General features: G+C 34.5%; 1 protein-coding gene across 5 annotated transcripts; it reads left to right on the forward strand.

Annotated features, from left to right (window-relative positions):
* The first annotated feature begins 11,968 nt into the window (after positions 1–11,968).
* LOC114276977 (hydroxyproline O-arabinosyltransferase NOD3) lies at positions 11,969–21,504 on the forward strand. Of its 5 annotated transcripts, none has more exons than XM_082899864.1 (9): positions 11,969–12,124; positions 13,281–13,894; positions 14,976–15,043; positions 18,330–18,531; positions 19,336–19,433; positions 19,555–19,624; positions 19,715–19,786; positions 19,966–20,079; positions 21,074–21,504. In XM_082899864.1, exons 2-9 carry the CDS (start codon positions 13,496–13,498, stop codon positions 21,134–21,136), a joined length of 1,086 nt encoding a protein of 361 aa, XP_082755990.1. In that variant the 5' UTR covers positions 11,969–12,124; positions 13,281–13,495; the 3' UTR covers positions 21,137–21,504. The 5 variants fall into 5 exon arrangements, 4 of the variants coding, with proteins under 4 accessions (XP_082755990.1, XP_082755988.1, XP_082755989.1 ...); XR_014347176.1 differs by having other exon boundaries at positions 11,987–12,124; positions 19,890–20,079; XM_082899862.1 differs by having other exon boundaries at positions 11,987–12,124; positions 19,951–20,079.
* Positions 21,505–22,307: the final 803 nt, after the last annotated feature.

Raw genomic sequence — 22,307 nt, forward strand, 5'->3', positions numbered from 1 at the left:
CCGGTCTTCCGAATATGGTCTCACAGTTTTGTTTGGTGTTCAATCATACTATTTGTATAGATAAAAGGTTGTGATTTGTTCAAAAATTTGATCTGTTTATTTTCGATCTTCTCAAGTTCTTTTTTTTAATTATTATTATTATGTAAGTTTAGATCATTTTTTGTTGCTGTTGATGATGATGAATATTGCAACAGATACTCTCTCTTTTTTTTCTTCTTTTTTTTCTTGTGTTGATGTTGATGAAAATGAGACAAATTGTAATAGATATGGAGAACATAAATCTGAGTTGTAGATGTCGCCTTGTTGTTTCCAATTAGCTTGTTTTTTTTTTTTTTGTTAATAGATCTTAGAGTAAAATTTGACTATGGTTCATTCATTTAGTATGTATTTTATTTTTTGTAACAGTAAAATTTTACTCTTGTTAAAAACATGTTGATTTGTTTAACAATATAAAATTTTACTTTGAATCATACTAAACTTTACTCTGATTCAGAGTAAAATTGTACTTTCAGAGTAACATTTTACTCTAAATCAGAGTAAAGTTTACTATGATTCAAAGTAAAATTTTACTCTGGTTAAAAACATGTTGATTTGCTTAATGATATAAAATTTTATTTTGAATCATAATAAACTTTACTCTGATTCAGAGTAAAGTTTACTATGATTCAAAATAAAATTTTACTCTAAAATACACTGTGAGGATGGCTTAATAGAAGAGCTGACAGATATGAAAGTAACATAGTAAAAGAAACAAGTTTTAAAATATTAAGGGGTTTTGAAAGTACCTATATAATTCTTATCCTTTTGAAAGACAAATTAGACAGTGACGGGTTTATCACCACATCCCCCTTAATTTACTTGAATTTTTTCCCAAAATTCTTGCGGAAAAATTATTTGAATTTCTAACGAAATTAATTCAAATTTTGCGCCAAATTTGAATTTAAATTTTCTCTCCAAAATTGTGCCTCTTCTGGTCCAAAATTTCCTTCCACATTTTCCAGCAAATCAAAAAGATTTGAAAAATCTGCACCGCACATGTTCAGTTTAAATTATGTATCTGTTCAACTTGAATTGAACATGTTCGGTTCTTATTTCAAACCTATAAATACTGTATCATTCCAGCAAATTTCTACATCTGAAATTTTCTTGTTTCATTCAATTTTGCTCTCTTGCATACATATATTCTTCATACTAGTTTTCTAAAGAAAATTTTGAGAGCATAGAACACATGTTCTAGTTCGCCGTACAGATTGTTTGGAGTGCTACTACAATCTGTGTAGATCATTGTATCTTGGGAGATAGACGTCATTTATCCGTAATCATCGGAGCAGGACGAATCTATCTTAAGAACAAAGTATCACACACTCGACTTGATCATTTTTATTGTTAAGTTGTTTCGATAAGTAAATTCTATAAGTAATTTATTTTTATTTTTTTGATTTGTTCAATTTATTTAGTTTACATAGAAGATTGTTCCAATAATTTTAAGACATATTTGAATTATTCTATTTATACAGAATTTTTCGTTTGTTTTCTTTTCTTCCTTTCTTCTTCTTACATAAATTATTTTCTGTGTCTACACAAATTAATATTCTAGTTAGAAAATATAAATATTAGTAATATATTATTTGACAAATAGTAGTAGTATACTGTTTATTTTCTTTGACAACTAGTAGTAATATACTGGTTATCATTAACAATTGCAGAATAATCATTTGTAAAGTTGGTCAAAAATTAATTTTGATTTTCAGAAATAATTTCTAAGTTTTCATTAATTAAAATTTTGTTTTCAATATTTTAATTTTGGAAGTGTTATATAAATATTTTTCTGTGTGGAATTAATTTGTTTAAATAAAATTTTATTTTCAAATTAACTGAAAATAAAAGTTACAATTCTTATTTCTTTTATTTTTATAGAATTGAATTCTGTATTTATGGTTTAAATTTTCTGTGTAGAATAAAAATTCTAATTCTAATTTTGTTTTATAATTTAGAATTCATGGCTACTGAAACCAGTCAAACTAATACTGGTATGGTGACTGCAATTGCTCCAACCCCCTTTCCTGTTGTGATTGTGCCAGTCAATTATGGTGAAAAGCCAGAGAAGTTCTTAGGAATTGGTTTTAAAAGATGGTAGCAGAAAATGTTATTCTATCTTACTACTCTTAACCTGGCGCGTTTCCTCCGTGATAATGCTCCTACTCTGAAAAAAGATGAAACCAACAGATAAGTGCTTGCTGCAGTCGATGCCTGGAAACATGCTGATTTCTTTTGTCGAAACTACATTTTGAACGGGCTTGATAACACATTGTACAACGTCTATAGCCCTATCAAGACGACAAAGAAACTTTGGGAGTCTTTGGAGAAAACGTACAAAACAGAAGATACTGGCTCGTAGAAATTTGTGATTGGCAAATTTTTGGATTTTGTGATGACTGATTCTAAGACTGTGATCAGTCAAGTTCAAGATCACCAACTCATTCTGCATGACATTCATGCAGAAGGCATATCTCTCAGTGAATCCTTCCAAGTTGCTGCTTTAATTGAAAAATTACTACAAGACTGGAAGGAATTCAAGAACTACCTCAAACACGAGTGCAAAGAAATGACTTTGAAGGAATTGATTGTGCGTTTGAGGATTGAGGAGGACAATCGCAATTCTAAGAAGCGGGCTGATAAGCATCCAATAAAGTCTAAAGCAAATGTGGTGGAACATGCTCCAAAAACAAAGAAACGAAAGTATTCTGGTGAAAGTTCCGCACAAGGCTCTAAAGGAGGGAAAATTAAGAAGTACAAGTTTAATGGCAAATGTTACGTCTGTAACAAAGAGGGACATCGGGCCAAAGATTGTCGTAGCAAGTGCAAAAGACAAAGGAAGATCAAGTAAGAAGTCTGCTCAAGCCAATATAACTTAAGTGGACAAAATTTCCAATGGTGTAGATGACATAAATCTTTCTATAGTTGTCTCTGAGGCAAACATTGTCGAAAATCCTAAAGAATGATGGGTGGACACTGGTGCTACTCGCTACATCTATGCCGACAAAAAGATGTTCACATCTTATTCTGTGGTAGACAACAGCAAATAACTTTTTATGGGCAACTCCTTGACTTCTAAAGTTGAAGGACAGGGAAAGATTATTCTAAAGATGAAATCTGAAAAGGAACTCACTTTCAACAATGTGCTGCATGCACCAGACATTCGCAAGAATCTTGTTTCTGGATCTCTATTGAGTAAAAATAGGTTTAGGCTAGTTTTTGAAAGTGATAAGTTTGTACTTATCAAAAACGGGATGTATGTAAGAAAAAGTTACATGTCTGATGGCCTTTTCAAACTAAATGTAATGACTATTGTCCCATCTGTTAATAATAATAATATATCTTCTTCTTACTTGCTTAAGTCTTCAAATTTATGGCATGGTAGATTAGGATATGTTAATTATGGATCTTTGCGTAGATTAATTAATATGAAATGTTTACTTAAATTTGATATTGATTTAAATCATAAATGTGAAATTTGTGTTGAGGCAAAATTAAGTAAAACTCCTTTTCATGCAACTGAACGAAGGACGAAGCCACTTGAATTAATTTATAATGACATTTGTGATTTTAAATCAATTCAAACTAGAGGTGGGAAAAAATATGTTATCACTTTCATAGATAACTATACTAAATATAGTTATGTATATTTAATTCAATATAAGAATGAAATTGAAAATCAACTCGGTAAGAAAATTAAAAAACTAAGAAGTGATAAAAGTAATGAATATGAATCACCTTTTGGTGAGTTTTGTAAAGAACATGGAATAATTCATCAAACCACCGCTCCATACTCACTTCAACAAAATGGAATTACTAAAAGGAAAAATAGGACTTTAAAAAAAACGATGAATGTCATGTTAATAAGTTCTGGATTACCTCAGAACTTGTGGGGGAAAGCAATACTCTCTGCTAATTATATTCTTAATACAATACCCTGAAAGAAAGTAAATCAAACACCTTTTGACATGTGGCATAGGAGAGTATCATCCTACAAATACTTAAAAGCGTAGGGGTGTTTGGCTAAAGTGGTTATTCTTAATCCTAAAAAGACTAAGATAGACCCTAAAACTTCTGATTGCATATTCATTGGTTATGCCATGAATAGTAACGCATATCGATTTTTGATTCATAAGTCAGAACATTTAGAAATGTGTAGCACTTATATCCTTCAAAGCTTTTGGAAAATGTATTTGAATCCTTTATTTTATTTTGGAAATCTTTGGTGTTGTTGTGTCTTGGTTTTGGAGAAGTACAAATCGATTTAAACATGTTGGGATTGTTCGTTCACGCTTGTTTACGCTAAAAAGTTGTTTGGAAACTTAGAAATTCTATTCTAGGGTCGACACCAGCCTTCCTAAGGGTCGGCCCTTACCTATTGGTGAAGTTCTAGAAGTGTTGCTGGAATTTAGGGTCGACACCAGCCTTAGTGATGTCGACACCTATTTCTTGTTGCTGTCCACAAGGGTCGACACCAGTCTGGGAAGGGTCGACCCTTGCATGTTGCTAAATCTGGAAGTTGCTTGTTGGAATTTGGTGTCGACACCAGTTTGGGAAGGGTCGACACCTTGCCTGTTGCACTTTTTTCTTTTCTGTCTGAAGGGTCGACAACTTTGCTACAAGGGTCGACCCTTGCGAGTTTTTTTTTTTTCCAGATTTCAGTCCGGTTTGGGCCCTACTTTTTAGGGATTTTGCCTTGATCTTTTGGGTTGACTTTGGGACTTCATTTTACTTTGACCTAGCACTATAAATAGGTCTCTCATTTAACCTTTTCTTTACTTTTTTCTTCTCTTCTTCCTTCTCCAAACCGTGAGTCACTCTCTCTCTATCCAAAATCACTTTTTGCTCAAAGATCTTTAGATCTACTCACTTGGAAGCATCTCCTCACCTTGCTCCTTTGAGATTAAGTGTAGAGCTTGTTAAGGGTTTCGTTTTGATCGGGCAAGTCGTTATTTCGTCGCCATTGACTTTTGGGCTTTTCTCTCTTCTTTCTCTTCTAAGCTTGAGGTAGGGATCTTTTTTACACTTTCATATGATATTTAGTTTAGTTATTTGTATCTTGTGTAACAATGATGTGATTTTGGGATGTTTAAGGCAAACCTAGTGTTTGGGCATAAAATGGAAAAAGAGGTTTTTGGATGAAGGTGAAATAAATGCTTAAGGGGTTTGATGATGTTGTTGTATTGTGTATGATTTGATGATTTTGGCACTTGGCTAATATTTGGAGAAAAAAAATGAGGGAATTCGCCCTAATTGAATCAAATTATTATTTTATATAAATAATGGAAATCGACATTGAAAATGTAAAATTGAAAGGGTATTGATACGAATGGTGGGATTGGTTATGTGTTACTCCATTCTTTGATAGTTTCGAATAAACTACCTGTTATGAGATTTTATATCTGTTTAGAAATAACTGTATTGGGTTATCGGTGGAGGAAAGCGATGATTGTTGTAGAAATTTCATGCGGATTAGGTGAATTGAAACTAATCACTTGTGCTTGTCATTGAATATGACTATATTTTATACATTATATATGTATGGTTATTTGGGAGTGGAAAGAAGATGTGAGTTTGTGATTAAATACATTGCATATGTATGAATGATTGTTTGGGAGGAGAAAGGGGATGGATTCCATTATAATTAAGTTGGTCGGAGTGTCCTAGGTGAAAATTTTAAAACTACACATGGGTGCCTAGCCTGCGGACGAAATATCCGTAAAATGGCAATCGTAGTGCTTGTATAGCCTACGTTTGCATGGGTCACGTTTGATGGTTGCCCGCGGACGAAATATCTGTGAAAGAATACATGAGTCCCGTTTGATGGTTGTCTGCGGACGAAATATTCGTGAAAGAAAAGTTTGAAGTGCTTACATGTTGATAATGTGGTTCATGAACTAATGAGCTGTAATCTCATTTGGGTTGTTGAGAAACGATGAAATTAGCTTATGTAATTAAATGAAATGAAGATAAATGGCTTAATGATTGAGTTTGATAATTTAAAATTATACAAAATGTGGATGCCTTTATCTTTGACGTTGTATGTGCATAGTGTACTTATACCTTTGCTAAATTTCATGTGTTGTGTTAGATGGTTTGTACTGGGCTGGGACTTACCCTACTTAGGAATAACATTTTCAGGTAATGATGACATGCCTCCACCAACGCAATAGCGTCGGAGAAACTTTTTGAAACAAGGACTTCTCGTTTTGATTGTATATTTTTGAAAAGCCAATGGCTTAAGATGTAATGAGTGAAGCTCACTTTTGATTGTAACTAAGATATGTCTTAGACAGATGTAAACCTGTAGGGTATTTAATTTGTTGTTATTAATTTGCATTACATGTTGTAGATTCAAAATGAACATTTATAAATGTATGATGCATGTAATCTCTTTTTGTAATACGAATTTTGTTTTGTGAAAGTGTACCAATTATGTTATATTTATTTCTCTTATGAGTTAGGTTATTTGTATTATTTTGAGGGCATTACAAAATGCATGTAAATACTATTATTGAATCTCGGAATACATCTTTCTTTGAACATGTGTTTCCTAATTAGACTAGACAAGAGACTAATGCTAACAAAAGATCTTATGATACTTTTACTAGTCATGATCAAGAACAAGAGCAAAAGCTAGATCAAAATGAGAAAGAGGAACCTAGGTGTAGTAAGCGTGCTAGAATCTTAAAATCTTTTGGTCCAGATTTTCTAACTTTTTTGTTAGAAAATGAGCCTTTAACTTTCAAAGAAACTATGTCCAATCCTAAAACTCCTTTATGGAAAGAGGTTGTAAATAGCGAAATTGAATCCATCTTGCAAAATCACACTTGGAAATTGATGGATTTGTCACCAGGTTGTAAACCTCTTAGGTACAAGTGGATTTTCAAGACAAAAATGAAAGTGAATGGATCAATTGACAAATACAATGCAAGACTTGTGATCAAAGGTTTTAGACAAAAAAAAAAAGTCTTGATTACTTTGACACATACTCACCGGTTATTATAATAGCATCTATTAGAATGCTAATTGCCATTGCATCTTTGAATAATCTAGAAATTCATCAAATGGATGTGAAAACAGCTTTTCTAAATTGTGAGTAGAAATTTACATGGAATAACCAGAAGAATTTTCTGTTGCATGAAAAGAAAAAAAAAAGTATGTAAATTGGTTAAATCATTATATGGTTTAAAACAAGCGCCAAAGCAATGGCATGAAAAATTTGAGAAGGAAATGATGTCAAATGAATTTAAAATTAATGAATGTGACAAATGTGTTTATATTAAAAACACAAATAAATGTTATGTTATAGTATGCCTTTATATAGATGATATGCTCATCATAGGTAGAAATAATGACATGATTAAAACTACCAAGAAAATGTTGAATAAACATTTTGACATGAAGGATATGGGGATTGCTGATGTAACACTTGGTATGAAAATTACCAAAACATCAGAAAGTTATGCTTTGTCACAATCTTATTACATTGAGAAAATACTTGACAAATTTAGCAAAGATGATGATCATCTTACTAGAACACCCGTGGATGTTAATTTGTTTCTTTTTAAGAATGTACAAGAAAGTATTTCTCAATTAAAATATGCCTAAATTATTGGAAGCTTAATATACTTGATGAACTACACTCGCTCGAATATAGCTTATGTAGTAAGTAAATTACGTAGATATACGAGTAATCCAAGAGTAGAACACTAGAAAGCAATTATAAGGGTTCTAAGATATCTCCGATTTACTCGTAACATTAGGCTGAATTATACTAGATATCTAGTAGTACTTGAAGGATACTGTGATGTAAACTACATATCGGATACTAGAGACTCAAAATCCATCAGTGAGTATGTCTTTACTCTTGGTGGGGTGGCTGTATCTTGGAAATATTTCAAATAGACTTGCATTGCTAGGTTTACTATGGAATCAGAATTTATAACCTTAAATAAAGCTGGGAAAAAAGCAGAATGGCTTCGTCAAATCTTTCAAATAGACTTGAAGATATACCAATGGGGCCGAAACCGATGTCTTTCGTATGCATACATTATGATAGTCAATCAGTAACAGGTAGAGCATAGAGTCATATGTATAACGGTAAGTCGCGACACATTTGTCGTCGACATGACACCGTGAGACAACTACTCTCTAATGGAATTATTTCCATTGAATACATGAAATCTAAAGACAACATAGCGGATCTACTAACCAAAGGTTTAGCAAGAGAGTTAGTTGAGAATTCATCAAGGAGAATGAGACTTAAGCCTATTAAATAAAGAGTTGCCACAACGGCAATCCAACTTAGTTGATTGGAGATCCCAAAATCTAGGTTCAAAGGGATAACCGAGTTGTGTATGACTCATAAGGATCACTAGAGAGTCAAACTCCTGCCCATTTTTATGATAAAATAGTGATGTCTGCAACGTTTTAAGTTAAGTAACACTTTTAATAATTCTTATATCTGGGAATACCTAGTGAAGTATGGCATGATATTCTTCATAAGAATCACTTATGTGAGTGTGAACTGGGCCGGTTCTATGAGATTTGTAAAGAGCTACGATTCTTTAGAGCACTCATGAAAGACCAGGTTGTTCAAAGTAAAAATGAACACAATAGTGAGAACTAAACTGGTCTGGTAATATACTGTATGAGTTCTATTGTCTTGGTTTACATAAACGACTGAACAGTTCAAGACATCATGTTCACTGATTAGTTAGTAAATCCAATAGTGTCTCACAAGGGAAGGTTCAAAGCCAAAAGCTACATATCCTTCGTAGAATATTTTTGATTTCTGTACTCTCTATAATTAGATCATGTTGTTGCATTTTCTCTTCATCAAATTTCATTCATGTGGGGAATTGTTGGAATTATGGCATTTTATAGGCTTATTTTGGGCCAAATTTGAGTGGTCCCACACATCTTTTGAGGTGGGTCCAAAGAGGTGACGTGTTCCTTGTTGCATGGCAAGTCACACGGTGTAAATGGTTCGTCAAAACCATTTATGAGTGAATAGAAAGTTGACGTCGTTTTCATATTCGTGGAATAGACAATTAAAAAAGTAAAATGTGGGTTTCCTTGAAATGGATTGTCCTAGATTGAAACTTGAAGAGAACTTATATGTATTTATAAGCTCTAGGTGGACAAACTTTGGTTGGGCCTTAAGAGGCACCCTAAGTTTATAGAAGGGATAAGTTATGGACAAAGTGAGCCTTGGCTCAAACCACCACACACACGCGCGCGTGCCGCCGCTGCCGTCTAGCCAGCCGGCCGAGCTGAGCCGTGCCAAGCGCAGGTGTGGGTTGTGGGTCGGATCGATCCTAATATTAATTTTTTGAACAAAATTTATTTGAATTTTTTCCAAAATTCTTGTGGGAAAATTATTTGAATTTCTAAACGAAATTAATTCTAATTTTATGTCCAAAATTGTGCCTCTTCCGGTTCAAAATTTCCTTCCACATTTTCCAGCAAATCAAACAAATTTTAAAAATCTGCATCGCACCTGTTTAGTTTAAATTATGTATATATTCAATTTGAATTAAACCTGTTCGGTTTTTATTTGAGACCTATTCGGACTACCCGAACAAACACCACTTGCCTATAAATACTAGATCATTCCAACAGATTTCTACATCCAAAATTTTCTTGTTTCCTTCCATTTTGCTCTCTTGTATACATATATTCTTCATACTAGTTTTTAAGAGAAAATTCTGAGAGTATAGAACACAGGTTCTAGTTCACCGTACAGATTGTTTGGAGTGCTACTACAATCTGTGTAGATCATTATGTCTTAGGAGATTGACGCCATTTATCCGTAAGCACCAGAATGGAGCGAATCTTAAGGACAGAGTGTCACACACTCGACTTGATTGTTTTTATTGTTAAGTTGTTTCGGTAAATAAATTCTGTAAGTAATTTATTTTTGTTTGTTTGATTTGTTCAATTTATTTAGTTTACACACAAAATTTCCAACAATTAATGCATTTACATTTAACTAGATAGGTATAAATTTTTATCAAAAATACTAGAGACTTCAAAAGTTCTACCAAATGTCTCACATTAGTATAGGACCCACATGAGACCCACATTGTATGAGTCTTACACTCATGTGAAACATTTGGTAGAAACTTTGGGTTCTAGCATTATTCAATTTTTATAATTGCATCACTATTATGTGAAGTAAATATTAATAGTGTACAGGTGTAGTAGGTAGTGGATGGGTGTATTTAGAGAAAAAAAAAAATCTTAATTATTGTCCTAAATAATTATGAATCTTGTTAGCAACTGCTTATTGAACGTTTGTTAACAATTAAGAAATACTAAATTTTTTTAAAAAAAAAATATGTATTTCATATATTTTTATACATTTTAAAAAATATATATTTTAGTACATATTTTAATTTTTTACATATGTTAACGTTTTCACCTCTCACTGGATGGCGGTCAACATTTCTTAATAGAGAAATGTTATAGTGTGGGTGTATACAAGGTTTTAAAACCCGGACCGGATCGGCCGGTTCAACCGGTTGAACCGGTGATCGGATGGAGTTTCGGTCCGGTTAGTCCTCTTAAACCGGCCAATTGCAAAAATCGGGCTATTTATTGAAAACCGATGAACCCACTGGTTAAATAGATGAACCGGTTGACCCGGTCACGGGTTGATCGAACCAGTCCGGTTACTCTTTTTTTTTTTTCAGTTTTTCTTTCTTTCTTTCTTATTTTATATATATATATAAGAAAATTTTAATTTGAAACTCTTTTTTAAGGGTCTCCTCTTGTGAGGAATCTCATTAAGAGTTTTGATGAAATTATTGTGAAAGTCTTCACCTATTTATAAGAAAAAAATTCTTTCAAAAAGACTCAAGAAATCCATGTGGGATTCAATCAAATGTATTGGAGGGAATATTGAAATTTTGATATCCCTCCAAAATTTTTGCTCTCCTTTCAATCAAATTATTTGAATTAAAATCATATGGAGGGAATATTAAATATTTGATTTCATCTTCCAAAATTGAAATTAATAATATTTCAAAATATATTATTATATTTTTCAGTAAAAAAAATACTAAGACAAATATTTAAGATAATTTAATATTTTTAATATTTTTAATTTATAATTTTATTACTTATATTTTTATTTAAATATAATTTTAATATATTTATTACGTCACGGTTCAATTCCGGTTCAACCCGACGGTTGAACCGGTGACCCGTCCACCCGATCCATTTTCCGGTTCATTCACCGGTCCGATTTTTAAAACATTGGGTTTATATTATATGTATCCTATTATAAAATTTTAATTTTATTATAAAATTTTGTAATATTAATTATAAAATGTCTAATCTCATCGCAAATTGATATAACAAAAAATATCATAATTAAGTCATAAATTTTTGCAACATCAATCACAAAATTATGGACATTATTTTACACTAATTTATGCTGAAGTTATGTATTATGTGATTGATGTTACAAAATTTAATGATAAAATTATACATTTTTTGTGATAGAATGTACATTGTAGGTGGTGGAGTTTCATGGTGGTGATTACTGGTTATGGAGTTGAGAATTTGGTAGTTGACATAGCGGAGTAAAGAGAGGAGTTGGTGCTGTCGGTTGTGGTTTGAGAATGGTGTGGTGGTGGGTAATGGTGGTTCTAGGAAGCTGGGAGAGTTTAGCGGTGGCGGCATAGAAGGAGGAGGCGGACGGGGAGGGCTGGCCATCGGCGAGTGGTGGCAGCCAGAGCTGCAGAAAGAAGGGAAGATTAAGAAGAGAGAAGGGTATTTTAGTCTTATTGACCCGTCTTACCATGCTTTTGTAATTTTATTTTTTCCTTTAATTTGTACTGCTATTTTGAAAATAGCCCACTGGTCTGGTTTGCCAATTATAAAATTTATTTATTAATTTAAATAGTAGCATTTGATTATTATTATTATTATTTCCAAAGTCATCATAAATTTTAGTTAACAAGTTATTACCGGTTCCACACTCCAATTGGCAACATTCCAGCATCTCTCTCTCTCTCTCTCTCTCTCTCTCTGGACTCTGCGAATCTGGTATCTGTATCTCCTTCTCCATCATCAGGTAATTAGCCCTTTTTACTTTCTGTCGCAATTCAATCAAACATTGTAGACATCTTCTTCTTCTTCGTCTTGTTCACCTTCATTATTGTTTTGGGTTTTTATTGCAATACCCATTTGGTTTACTTTGTTTTTCACCCCAGATCTGTGCTTAATCTTTTCATGTGTGTGTTATTCTTGGGTATTATAGAATAATTTCATATTATCTGATTTTCTGTTTTTCTTGTTGTTGGTGTTATGTTAACTGTGTTCAGTATTTCACAATGACTCCAACCACATTGATTTATTCCCATTTGCTGGTAGTTTTAACTGCTGATTTGTTATCGGGTTAAATTATACTAACCTCCCTTGAGATGTAGAGAAAATAGAGTAATTCTTCCAATTTTAGAATAATTACATTGGACTTAACCAAATAATGCTAAGTTATAAATTTGAATGCACTTTTAATTTTATGTATACTTTTTATACATATATTAACATTAACCACCCAATGAGTAATGGTTAGCATTTTTCAATAATATTTGTGCTCAACAGTAAATATGTAATAAAAATTTTAAAAATTATATGAACCTAGTGACAACAAATGTGGGCCAACAGCAATTCCCCCAAAAATCATTCTAAGAGTAAATATTATACAAACAAATCATTTTTACAATTTTTTTTTTTTACTAATTGAATTAACATCTATCATATCATTGTAATATCTCCCATTTTAAATTCTAAAATTTTATTATTGTATCTCATGTCAAAATAAGAAAAAAATTTATAAATTTTTTTAATTGATATAACATTATTATTCCAAATCATCATAAATTAGTTAACAAAGTTATTACTGGATCCACTGTCCCAATCGGTCTCATATTTGTGTCTCCTTCTGATTAGGTAATTATCCCCTTCTACATTCTGTCGCAATTCAATCGATCATTGTCATCATCATCTTCTTCTTTACAATCATTTCTCTTAGTCCCTTTTACTTTGTTTTTAACCCCAGATTTGTGCTTATGCTTTTCATGTATGTGTTATTCTTGCATATAATTATAGAATATTTTATGTTATCTAATTTTCAATTTTTCTTGCTATTGGTGTTAACTGTGTTCAGTTTTTTGCTATAACTCAAACCACATTGATTCATTCCCATTTGCTTGTAATTTTGACTGCAGATTTGTTTTTGCATTAGTGAATGGCAATTGGGTATGCTGATATATTATTCGTCGCTGCAACTGAGTATTGGACTAGTGTGATTGGAAGATTTTGATGAATTAAACAGATGGCTACATTACTGTCCTTGTAGATATCATAATTGGGTTGCTTGGACTTTGGGTGCTTTTGGAATTATATTCAGTGAAATTACTGTAAGATAATTGGGAGGAAAAGTATGGGCCGTGCTTCGCCACTACTTTTGGTTTTATTGTCATTAGGGTTTTTCTTTGCAACATATAATATGATAACTATGGTAATGCATCACAAAGACACCATTTCTGGAAGATGGGTAGGAAATGGTTTAGACTGGTTTGATCCTACTATTAGAATGCATGAGCAGGTGAAGAGAATGGAGAATTCAAATGTACCATTCCATGTTGCCCTTACAGCCACAGATGCACCTTATAGCAAATGGCAGTGCCGGATCATGTATTATTGGTATAAGAAGGTTAAAGCCATGCCCGGTTCTGCTTTGGGAGGATTCACTAGGGTTTTGCATTCAGGAAATCCAGACAATTTGATGGAGGAGATTCCAACTTTTGTGGTTGACCCTCTTCCAGACGGGCTGGATCGGGTAAGAATCTTTTTCTCGTCAGTACTTAGGACTTGCTGTTTTACATTCTCTAGTTTTTTTAGTAACTGTTATTACTTTTTTTGACATGTGGTTTGAATTTTATAATTTCAAAATGAAATGAGCCCGATTTTAAATGCTTCCAGTGAGTTTTTGTTTATACGGAGATGATTTTATTGCTTTCTAATGGTCTTATATGGTGTTTTTGGTTAACTGAAATAGTAGGTTGTGGTACCTAGAATCTCAAACTAATTTAGATTGGGCCTTTTCCTGTGTTCTCTTTTTCCTTATCCACAACCTCATGACTAAAAATGTTTCTTTGGGATATAGTTTTTATTGAAAGTCAAAAGCACTTTTAATAACTCTGTAATTTAAAGATTTTAAGGAATACCAATTGAATTCTAGACTGAAATTTGTTAGATCTCACACTTCTTGAAATGATTAGCAATAAAAAGATCTCTACTTCTTTCACTCAAATGGGTGTCCAACCAAATGGAATAACACATACAATTTTATAAATTCTGTCCATCCAGCAAAGAATATTTGATTTGCGGATCCATAATGGGGGGTAAGGTTGTATATCCAGACCCTACTTTAGTGGGAGTTTTGTGCTCTGGGTTTATCCATAATGTGAGATCATCCAGCATCACATTTGAATTACTTTATATATATATATATATATATATATATATATATATTTACAAATAGCACTATAATGCTGTTAAAATTAAATCTATACTGTCCAGAAAGAAAATAAATTATGGTTCTGATTATCAATCCAAGACAAGGGTGGAGGATTAGAAGAATGTTTAGTAGGAAGCTACAATGGTAGTTTTTTTCTTACAGAAACCAAAATAGGGTATTCTTTTAAAAATTCATATTAGAAGTGGTGATAATAAATCCTTGTAGTGTTTATTAGGTTACTGTATATTCTGTCCAAATTATAGCTGGCCTCATTTAAGATGGATTGGATATGCAAAAGAGGGCGTGAACGTATATCATATCGAAAAGTTCTTTTTTTTTCTTCTAAAGTTACAAATGAAAAAGAAAAGAGGTTTACACTGCATTTACATGTTGTATCCAGGGTTACATTGTCTTAAATAGACCATGGGCTTTTGTGCAATGGCTGGAAAAGGCAACAATAGAGGAAGAGTGAGTCTTATTTTTGATAATTTGGATTTATTTTGTATTATTGATTGATGTATTGATATAACTTGCTCTGATACCATGTAAAAATATATGTATTATTGATTGATGTATTGATATATACTGTCTATTACAAATGGTTCCTTATATAGATGTAGGTGTAGTGGGTTAGGTTTAGTGGAGTAGGTGAGGTGGTAGTGGTGTAGTGGGTTAGGTTTAGTGGAGTAGGTGAGGTGGTAGTGGTGGTAGGTTTATTGATAAATTTTAACAGCCCCCCGCAAACTCAAGGAGGATAGAAACTAACCAACTTGAGTTTGGAGAGAGGAACAAAACAAGAAAAGACATAAAAATAAAAGAGGATAGGAGACACTGTATGGTCGTGTCAGACCATTGGTGAAGACACTGGATGGTGGTGTCATAACGTTGTAGAGGACACTGTATGGCGGTGTCAGACCGCTGTAGAAGACAGTTTATGGGGTCATGTCGGACCGTTGTAGAAGACAGTTTATGGGGTCATGTCGGACCGTTGTAGAAGACAGTTTATGGGGTCATGTCGGACCGTTGTAGCAGACAATGTGGTGACAGTGGTTGTGACAGTTTACGGAGTCTTGCTGGACCCTTGTAGAAACTAACCGGAATCAATGTCGGGACAGTTTACAGAGTCTTGTCGGACCCTTGTAGAAACTAACCGGAATCAATGTCGGGACAGTTTACAGAGTCTTGTCGGACCCTTGTAGAAACTAACCGGAATCTATGTCGGGACAGTTTACAGAGTCTTGTCGGACCCTTGTAGAAACTAACCGGAATCTATGCCGGGACAGTTTACAGAGTCTTGTCGGACCCATGAAGGAGCTAACCGGAATTAATGTCGGGACAGTTTACAGAGTCTTGTCGGACCCTTAAAGGAGCTAACCGGAATCAATGTCGGGACAGTTTACAGAGTCTTGTCGGACCCTTGAAAAAGCTAACCGGAATCAAATGTCGGGACAGTTTACAGAGTCTTGTCGGACCCTTGTAAAAGTGGCACCCTCAAAAGGTGTGCCCAATTTTGTCAAAAGGCGTGCCATCAAAAGGCGTGCCCAATTCATCAAAAAGTGTGCCGGACATGATGGCGAGGCACGTGGGCGCCTTGGCTTGCGTGCCCGTTTGTCGGCTGGTGGTAAGAGGCGCGCGATGCGCGTGGCTGCCTCGGCTATAAGACAGAGGCTGAGGCTGAGGCAAAAAACCTGCAAGAGATATTCTGAGAGAGATTTCTGAGAGAGATACTGTGTAACACTCTGGTGCCTAGAAAATGGCTTCATCGTCTTCCCGCGGGCTGCTCACCCTCTTTCCCGACCTCAACGAGTCAACGAGAGAGAGAACTGGTGCGGTGGCACTGGAAACTCAACCAAGCGCCCCGGAGTTTGCTCCGTTGAACTTTCCGATGCGGTCGGTGGAGCAAAGAATGGCAGTGCAGTCAGATGTGGAGGCCAACCAGTATACTTTGAAGGCATGCGTGGAAAGCATGACGGCGGTCACAAACTTGTCGAACCGGCTGCAGAGTAGGACAAATGAGGTGCAGCAGTTAACCTCCCAGCTGGCTCTGCTCCAACGCATGTATAAGGATGCGCGAGCAGAGATAAGTGTGCTGAAAGCAGAAAATAAGGAGCTGAAGCGGAAGGCCACCGTGATGTTCCGATTTGGAGGTCCGCCATATACTGCAGTGGAGGAGCAGGGGGCAGTGAACGTGTTCGGCGGTCTAGGAAGCACGGAGGCAACACCGGCAATGACCGCCCAGGACGGAGGCAAAAAGAAGAAAAGACCGGCGGAATAGGCGAAAAAGTGATGTCGGTGGGTGGCCGTCTGCAGAAAAGAAAACAAAGCTTTTGGTGTTGTGTTTTGTTTTTTTTTTTTTTTTTGATGTAAAATTGTGATCGGGGTGGATCCCTGAGAGAAATAAAATATGGGCTGTTGTGCAAATGTGTAAAATGTTTTTTTTTTTATTTTTTATTTTTTATTTTTTTGTTTGGAAAGATATATATATATATAATAATAAGAATAAGAATAATAATAATACAAAGAATGGGTCAAAGTAGGAGGATGGGAAGAAATATTATTTTAGAGGATGGTGGAAATATATTGGTGGAAAGATATTATAATAAAAATATATATATATATTAAAAGAAAAGAAAAGTGAGAAAGAACGTGGGTGTTGTGAGTGCCGTGGGTGAGAGTGGAGTGTCAGATCCACTTTTTTTTTTTTTTTTTTTTTTTTAAGTGGGTAGATACATGCGTATATCTCTTTCAATCACAGACACTAGTAGTAGGAATGTCCGTGTCTCTGGAGTTCGGACCTTGAAATAAATACAACTGCTTTTCTTCCATCGACGCTAAATCAGAGAGAGAGAGAGTGGTCGGTCGTTGGTGGTCAATCTGATCGGCAGGTATATGGCCTACTTGTTAAAGAAAAGTATGTCCAGATCCCTCCCCATGTGTGGGTCTTGGGAGAGAGAGAACCCGATCAGCCATAAAGACGTCCAGCCGACACCACAGTAAGCCGTAGAGTGTTGACAACAGGGCTGGTACTGATCTCCTTTGCTGAGCAGTGAGGGATACCGTGATAGAGGACGGCGATGGTGGTGCTGGTTGACGACGGTGGCAGACGGACCGGCGGAGGTGGACCAAGATTGCCGTAACGGCAGTGTCTGGGAGGGGCACAGGCACTGCCAACAGAGTTTACCAACAGATTTCATCACATCGGGTCTAAACCCCATTGTTGCCGTTGAGCTCATCAAATAGAAGAGGAGAGAGACGAGATCGCTGATGATGTGGAGGACGGCTGGTCCTTCACCTGTCTCTGCCGTGAAGGAAGAGGAGAGAGAGGGCATCTGGTGACAGATCCTCTTGAGGCCAGAGTAGTCTCAGTTGGGTTCATTGAAGGTGGTGGACTCGAAGAAATTTCAAGGTATGTGTAGAAAATTCTAGTGGACTAGGTTGAGGTCCGGCGGGCGACTAAAGCGAGGTTGTCGCCCGCCGGTGAAGCGAGAAATACTAAGATCTTAACCTTGCTCTGATACCATGTAAAAATATATGTATTATTGATTGATGTATTGATATATACTGTCTATTACAAATGGTTCCTTATATAGATGTAGGTGTAGTGGGTTAGGTTTAGTGGAGTAGGTGAGGTGGTAGTGGTGTAGTGGGTTAGGTTTAGTGGAGTAGGTGAGGTGGTAGTGGTGGTAGGTTTATTGATAAATTTTAACACTTTCTTTGTAAAATCTGAAACTGAACTTATTTATGACTGATGCAGATACATTCTGATGGCAGAACCTGATCACGTATTTGTAAATCCTTTGCCAAACTTGGCATATGGAGACCAACCAGTTGCATTCCCATTTTTCTACATAAAACCAGCTGAGAATGAGAAAATTGTAAGGAAATATTATCCCAAAGAAAAGGGACTGGTTACTGAAATTGATCCAATCGGTAATTCTCCAGTAATTATCAAGAAGGTAGAGTAGCTTATTGTAATGTTGCTTTAACTATTAATTTGGTCTGATTCTAATGATTTTCTTCACATGAGAAGCTCCTAAGGAATTTTAAATGCTCCTTGTGTAAGAAAGTATGCAAAATCTGCTGATTCTTGTTGTGATTAAGGCCTCGTTTGGGAACATGCTAATTTAGTAACTTTTTGGCTATTTGGCTAAAAAGGTAGGTAAAAAAAACTTGTATGTTTGGGATGACTTTTTGGCTAATTACGAAAAGATGTGCAAAAAGTAGAGAGAAAAGAGAATCTTTGACTTTTTGGTATGGGTTGTTGGCTTTTTGGCTAATTTAGTAACTTTTTGGCTAATTGGCTAAAATAGCCTCTTGCCAAACGAGGCCTAAATCATTAAAAAGTAATATTAGTGATAATTGTCAAGGCTGACATTTCTTCTTCTCCTTTTTTTCCCCTCTAGTAACGCTCCGTTTGTTTGGGAATGTTTTCTGCATTTTCTGACATTTGGTACTACGTAAACAAAAGTAGACGGAAATGTTTTCCATGATCAAAGGAAAACAAGTCTATTTGGGCAGCAAATGTTCTCCACTTTTAACATATGAAAAATGTTTTCCGGACTAAAGTCTTACAAATACCACTGCCACTAATATAACCATTAGTACATTAGTTTCAAGGACACAACCAAAATCGGAAAAAGTTTTCTTCAGAAAATATTTTCTGAAAAAAGTTTTATGTAGAAAATGTTTTCCATCAAAACAAAAGGAGCATAAATGAAATTGCCTTAATAGTGTGGTCTTATCCAATGCAATTACTGCAGTCTATTCTGGAAAATATTGCACCCACGTGGATGAATATTTCATTGAGGATGAAAGATGACCCAGAGACTGATAAAGCTTTTGGATGGGTACTCGAAATGTGAGTCATATTTTAGAAAATTTTATAGCAGTCATATTCTGTTCAGCGGATAGTAATACATTCCAACTTGCTGAATGCTGATATAGCTTTTGACATTTCTGCCATTTCTTTGTTGGCTAAGGTATGCATATGCTGTAGCATCTGCATTACATGGTGTAAGGCATACTCTTCGTAAAGACTTCATGATACAGGTTTGCATGATAGTTATTGTAGTTTTTGTATTCTCCACGTCCTCAAGTTAAGCGTTGATCATTCACCTGCATGTGTGCAACTTTTCTCAGCCACCGTGGGATTTGGCAGTTGGAAAGAACTTCATCATCCATTACACCTATGGATGTGATTACAATATGAAGGTAGTAAGATGGTTTTTTTTCCTTGCTGCTGTTACTATTTTGTTGTTAAATCATTGAGTATGTAGTAATTTGTACATTGCTTGTTTTGGTTTTCATTGGTTAGAGTGTTGTAGTTCCTGGTACTATGTTGATTAAGACATCCTTGCTAAGTCAGTTAATTCTAGTCGGCAATAATTCAGGGCCAACTGACATATGGACAAATTGGGGAATGGCGTTTTGACAAGAGATCATACCTTCGTGGTCCTCCACCAAGGAACCTCCCATTACCGCCTCCAGGAGTTCCTGAAAGTGTGGTATGTGTGATTTATTTTATTAATTATTGACCCATTTTGGGGCTATGAAGATTGAGTATCATAATTGATATGATGGTGCATTCAGTGGAACCCGAATCTGATCCTTACAAAAATTTCCTGCATAAAGGAAAATGGAAATTGACTTTCTTATATTTGCATGCTCCTATGCATTTAATCAACACAATTTACAATTTAGAGGCTACCTTGATAATTGTTTGACCTAGGCCAGTTTCCCAAACAACCCCAGAATATTTTCAAGTTTTTTTATTAATGCATGCATGCGTGTAGTTCGAAAGCCCATGCTCAATTACTTTTGTATAGGGTGATCTAATTTATCATCTAGTTGGTTTTAAACTTTTTTTTAATCATATTTTATTTTGTATTTGTTCTTCTCTAGCTAGTTTGCTTGTAAGACCATCATGTCTATCAAGGAACAAATAATCAAATATTTAAAGTTCTATTCCTCGTGGTAGAAATTGCTGTTTGGAATCGATTACAAACTATCTGCCCAGTCACATTTGGCTCATTGATGCTATTCATCTGCATCCGCCTTGATTAATTGTTTACATGACAATGACATTTTTGACAGTCAAAGGACTATGTTTCCATGACTGATGATGCCAAGGATATTGGATAAGATTTAACTGGCAACTTTATCTTCTAAAATAATGAGAGAATTTTTTTTTTTTTTTTGTTAAATGTGGTTTGCGTTGGCTGCTTTGGAGCTTGATATGAATTGAGAAGTGTGTACAAGATTGTTAATTCAAACATTGCTAATCCAGTAAAGCTTTAGGTCTATTCATTAGTTCTGTATTACTTGATTTCAAATGTTTCAGTGTGTTTGCTGTAGTAAATGATTAAATGCATGATTATATTCAAGAACACCTATGCCTCTGATAAACATTTTTCATGTCTAAAAAATATAGATCATTGATTTAATCACATAATGTTCTCTCTCTCATAGTTTCTCATTCTCGGGTTATCATATTTACAGGCAAGACTTGTAAAGATGGTGAATGAAGCCACTGCTAACATTCCTGGATGGGACAAATTGTAACAACCCCTTGGAGCAATTTTTTTGGAAAATTTTTGATATTCATTGTACCAGACTGAGGACACTTGAATAGAAAATTCCCGACATCAACAGCCTTTTTTGATACATAGATACAAACATAGGTAACGAAAGAGGAAGAAGAACATCTTGATGGATCAAATGAAAGAATCTCTTCTTCAGCAGTTCTGAAAGTCAACCAAAAAAGATGATTATTATGTACAGATCTTGATTTAGTTTATAGTTTAATTTCATTGCTTGTACAGATGTTTTGCATGACTAATTATGATCAAAGCAAGATCAATGGGTGGTCATTGTAATGTATTTGCTGGTGTTAGAGAAATAAACTCGACGAGTGTTACCCCTTGTGGCAACAATGGCCCTTACTCTTAAGCTTATCTTTCTGGCAATGCCTACCTTCTCGATGAAGTCCAGAGCTTCCATTTGGTTACAAAAATACTCAAAGCGTAGTTATTGTGAAGAAAAAAAATGGGGTTTCTCATCTGCTGCTTTCTTGTTTCAACACTGAGATAAATGCTCACTTTGAGTTTTTAGAATTGCTGCAACTTTTTGAATGACACCCTTTTTGTTCTTGACATAATACAGCTAATCATGATCAAAATTTCATTTCGGCCTTGTCTGGTATAGTTTATTGAAATTGTTTTTAATTTTTCATTTTGAAAATCTATATTAATATGTTTGGTGTAATTTTTATTTATAGATTATGAGACAAAAATAAAAATGGGAAGAGCAACGTTTTAGTTATTAACTTTTTTTTTTTTGTACTTCTCAACTTGGATTAATTACACCAAAATCTCTTCAATTATTAACGAGTATCACTCTGATTTTATTATCTATAAATTTGTATATATTGACCTCTTTATTATAAAAATTATATAAATACATTATTTTTTAAGGTGATTTGAAAGGAGAAAAGTACACATCTTTATAGTAGTTTTTTTTTTTTTTTTTTTAAAAAATAGAATACATGTTTAGAATTGAAGGAGTTCAAATATATGAATTCATAAATGAACCTTTCAGTGTTCCGTACAAACATTTACTCATATCAATTTGGTCCTAAAAACATTTTGGATAGATTTTGCTTGTTGCGAGAATGTTCAAGCCAATGATTATGGCCGCATTACAAGCTTTCGACCTCAAGATTTGCAAAACGACA

This window comes from Camellia sinensis, chromosome 12 (genome assembly GCF_055761805.1).
Source record: "Camellia sinensis isolate YWXY chromosome 12, ASM5576180v1, whole genome shotgun sequence".
In the NCBI taxonomy this organism is placed as follows: domain Eukaryota; kingdom Viridiplantae; phylum Streptophyta; class Magnoliopsida; order Ericales; family Theaceae; genus Camellia; species Camellia sinensis.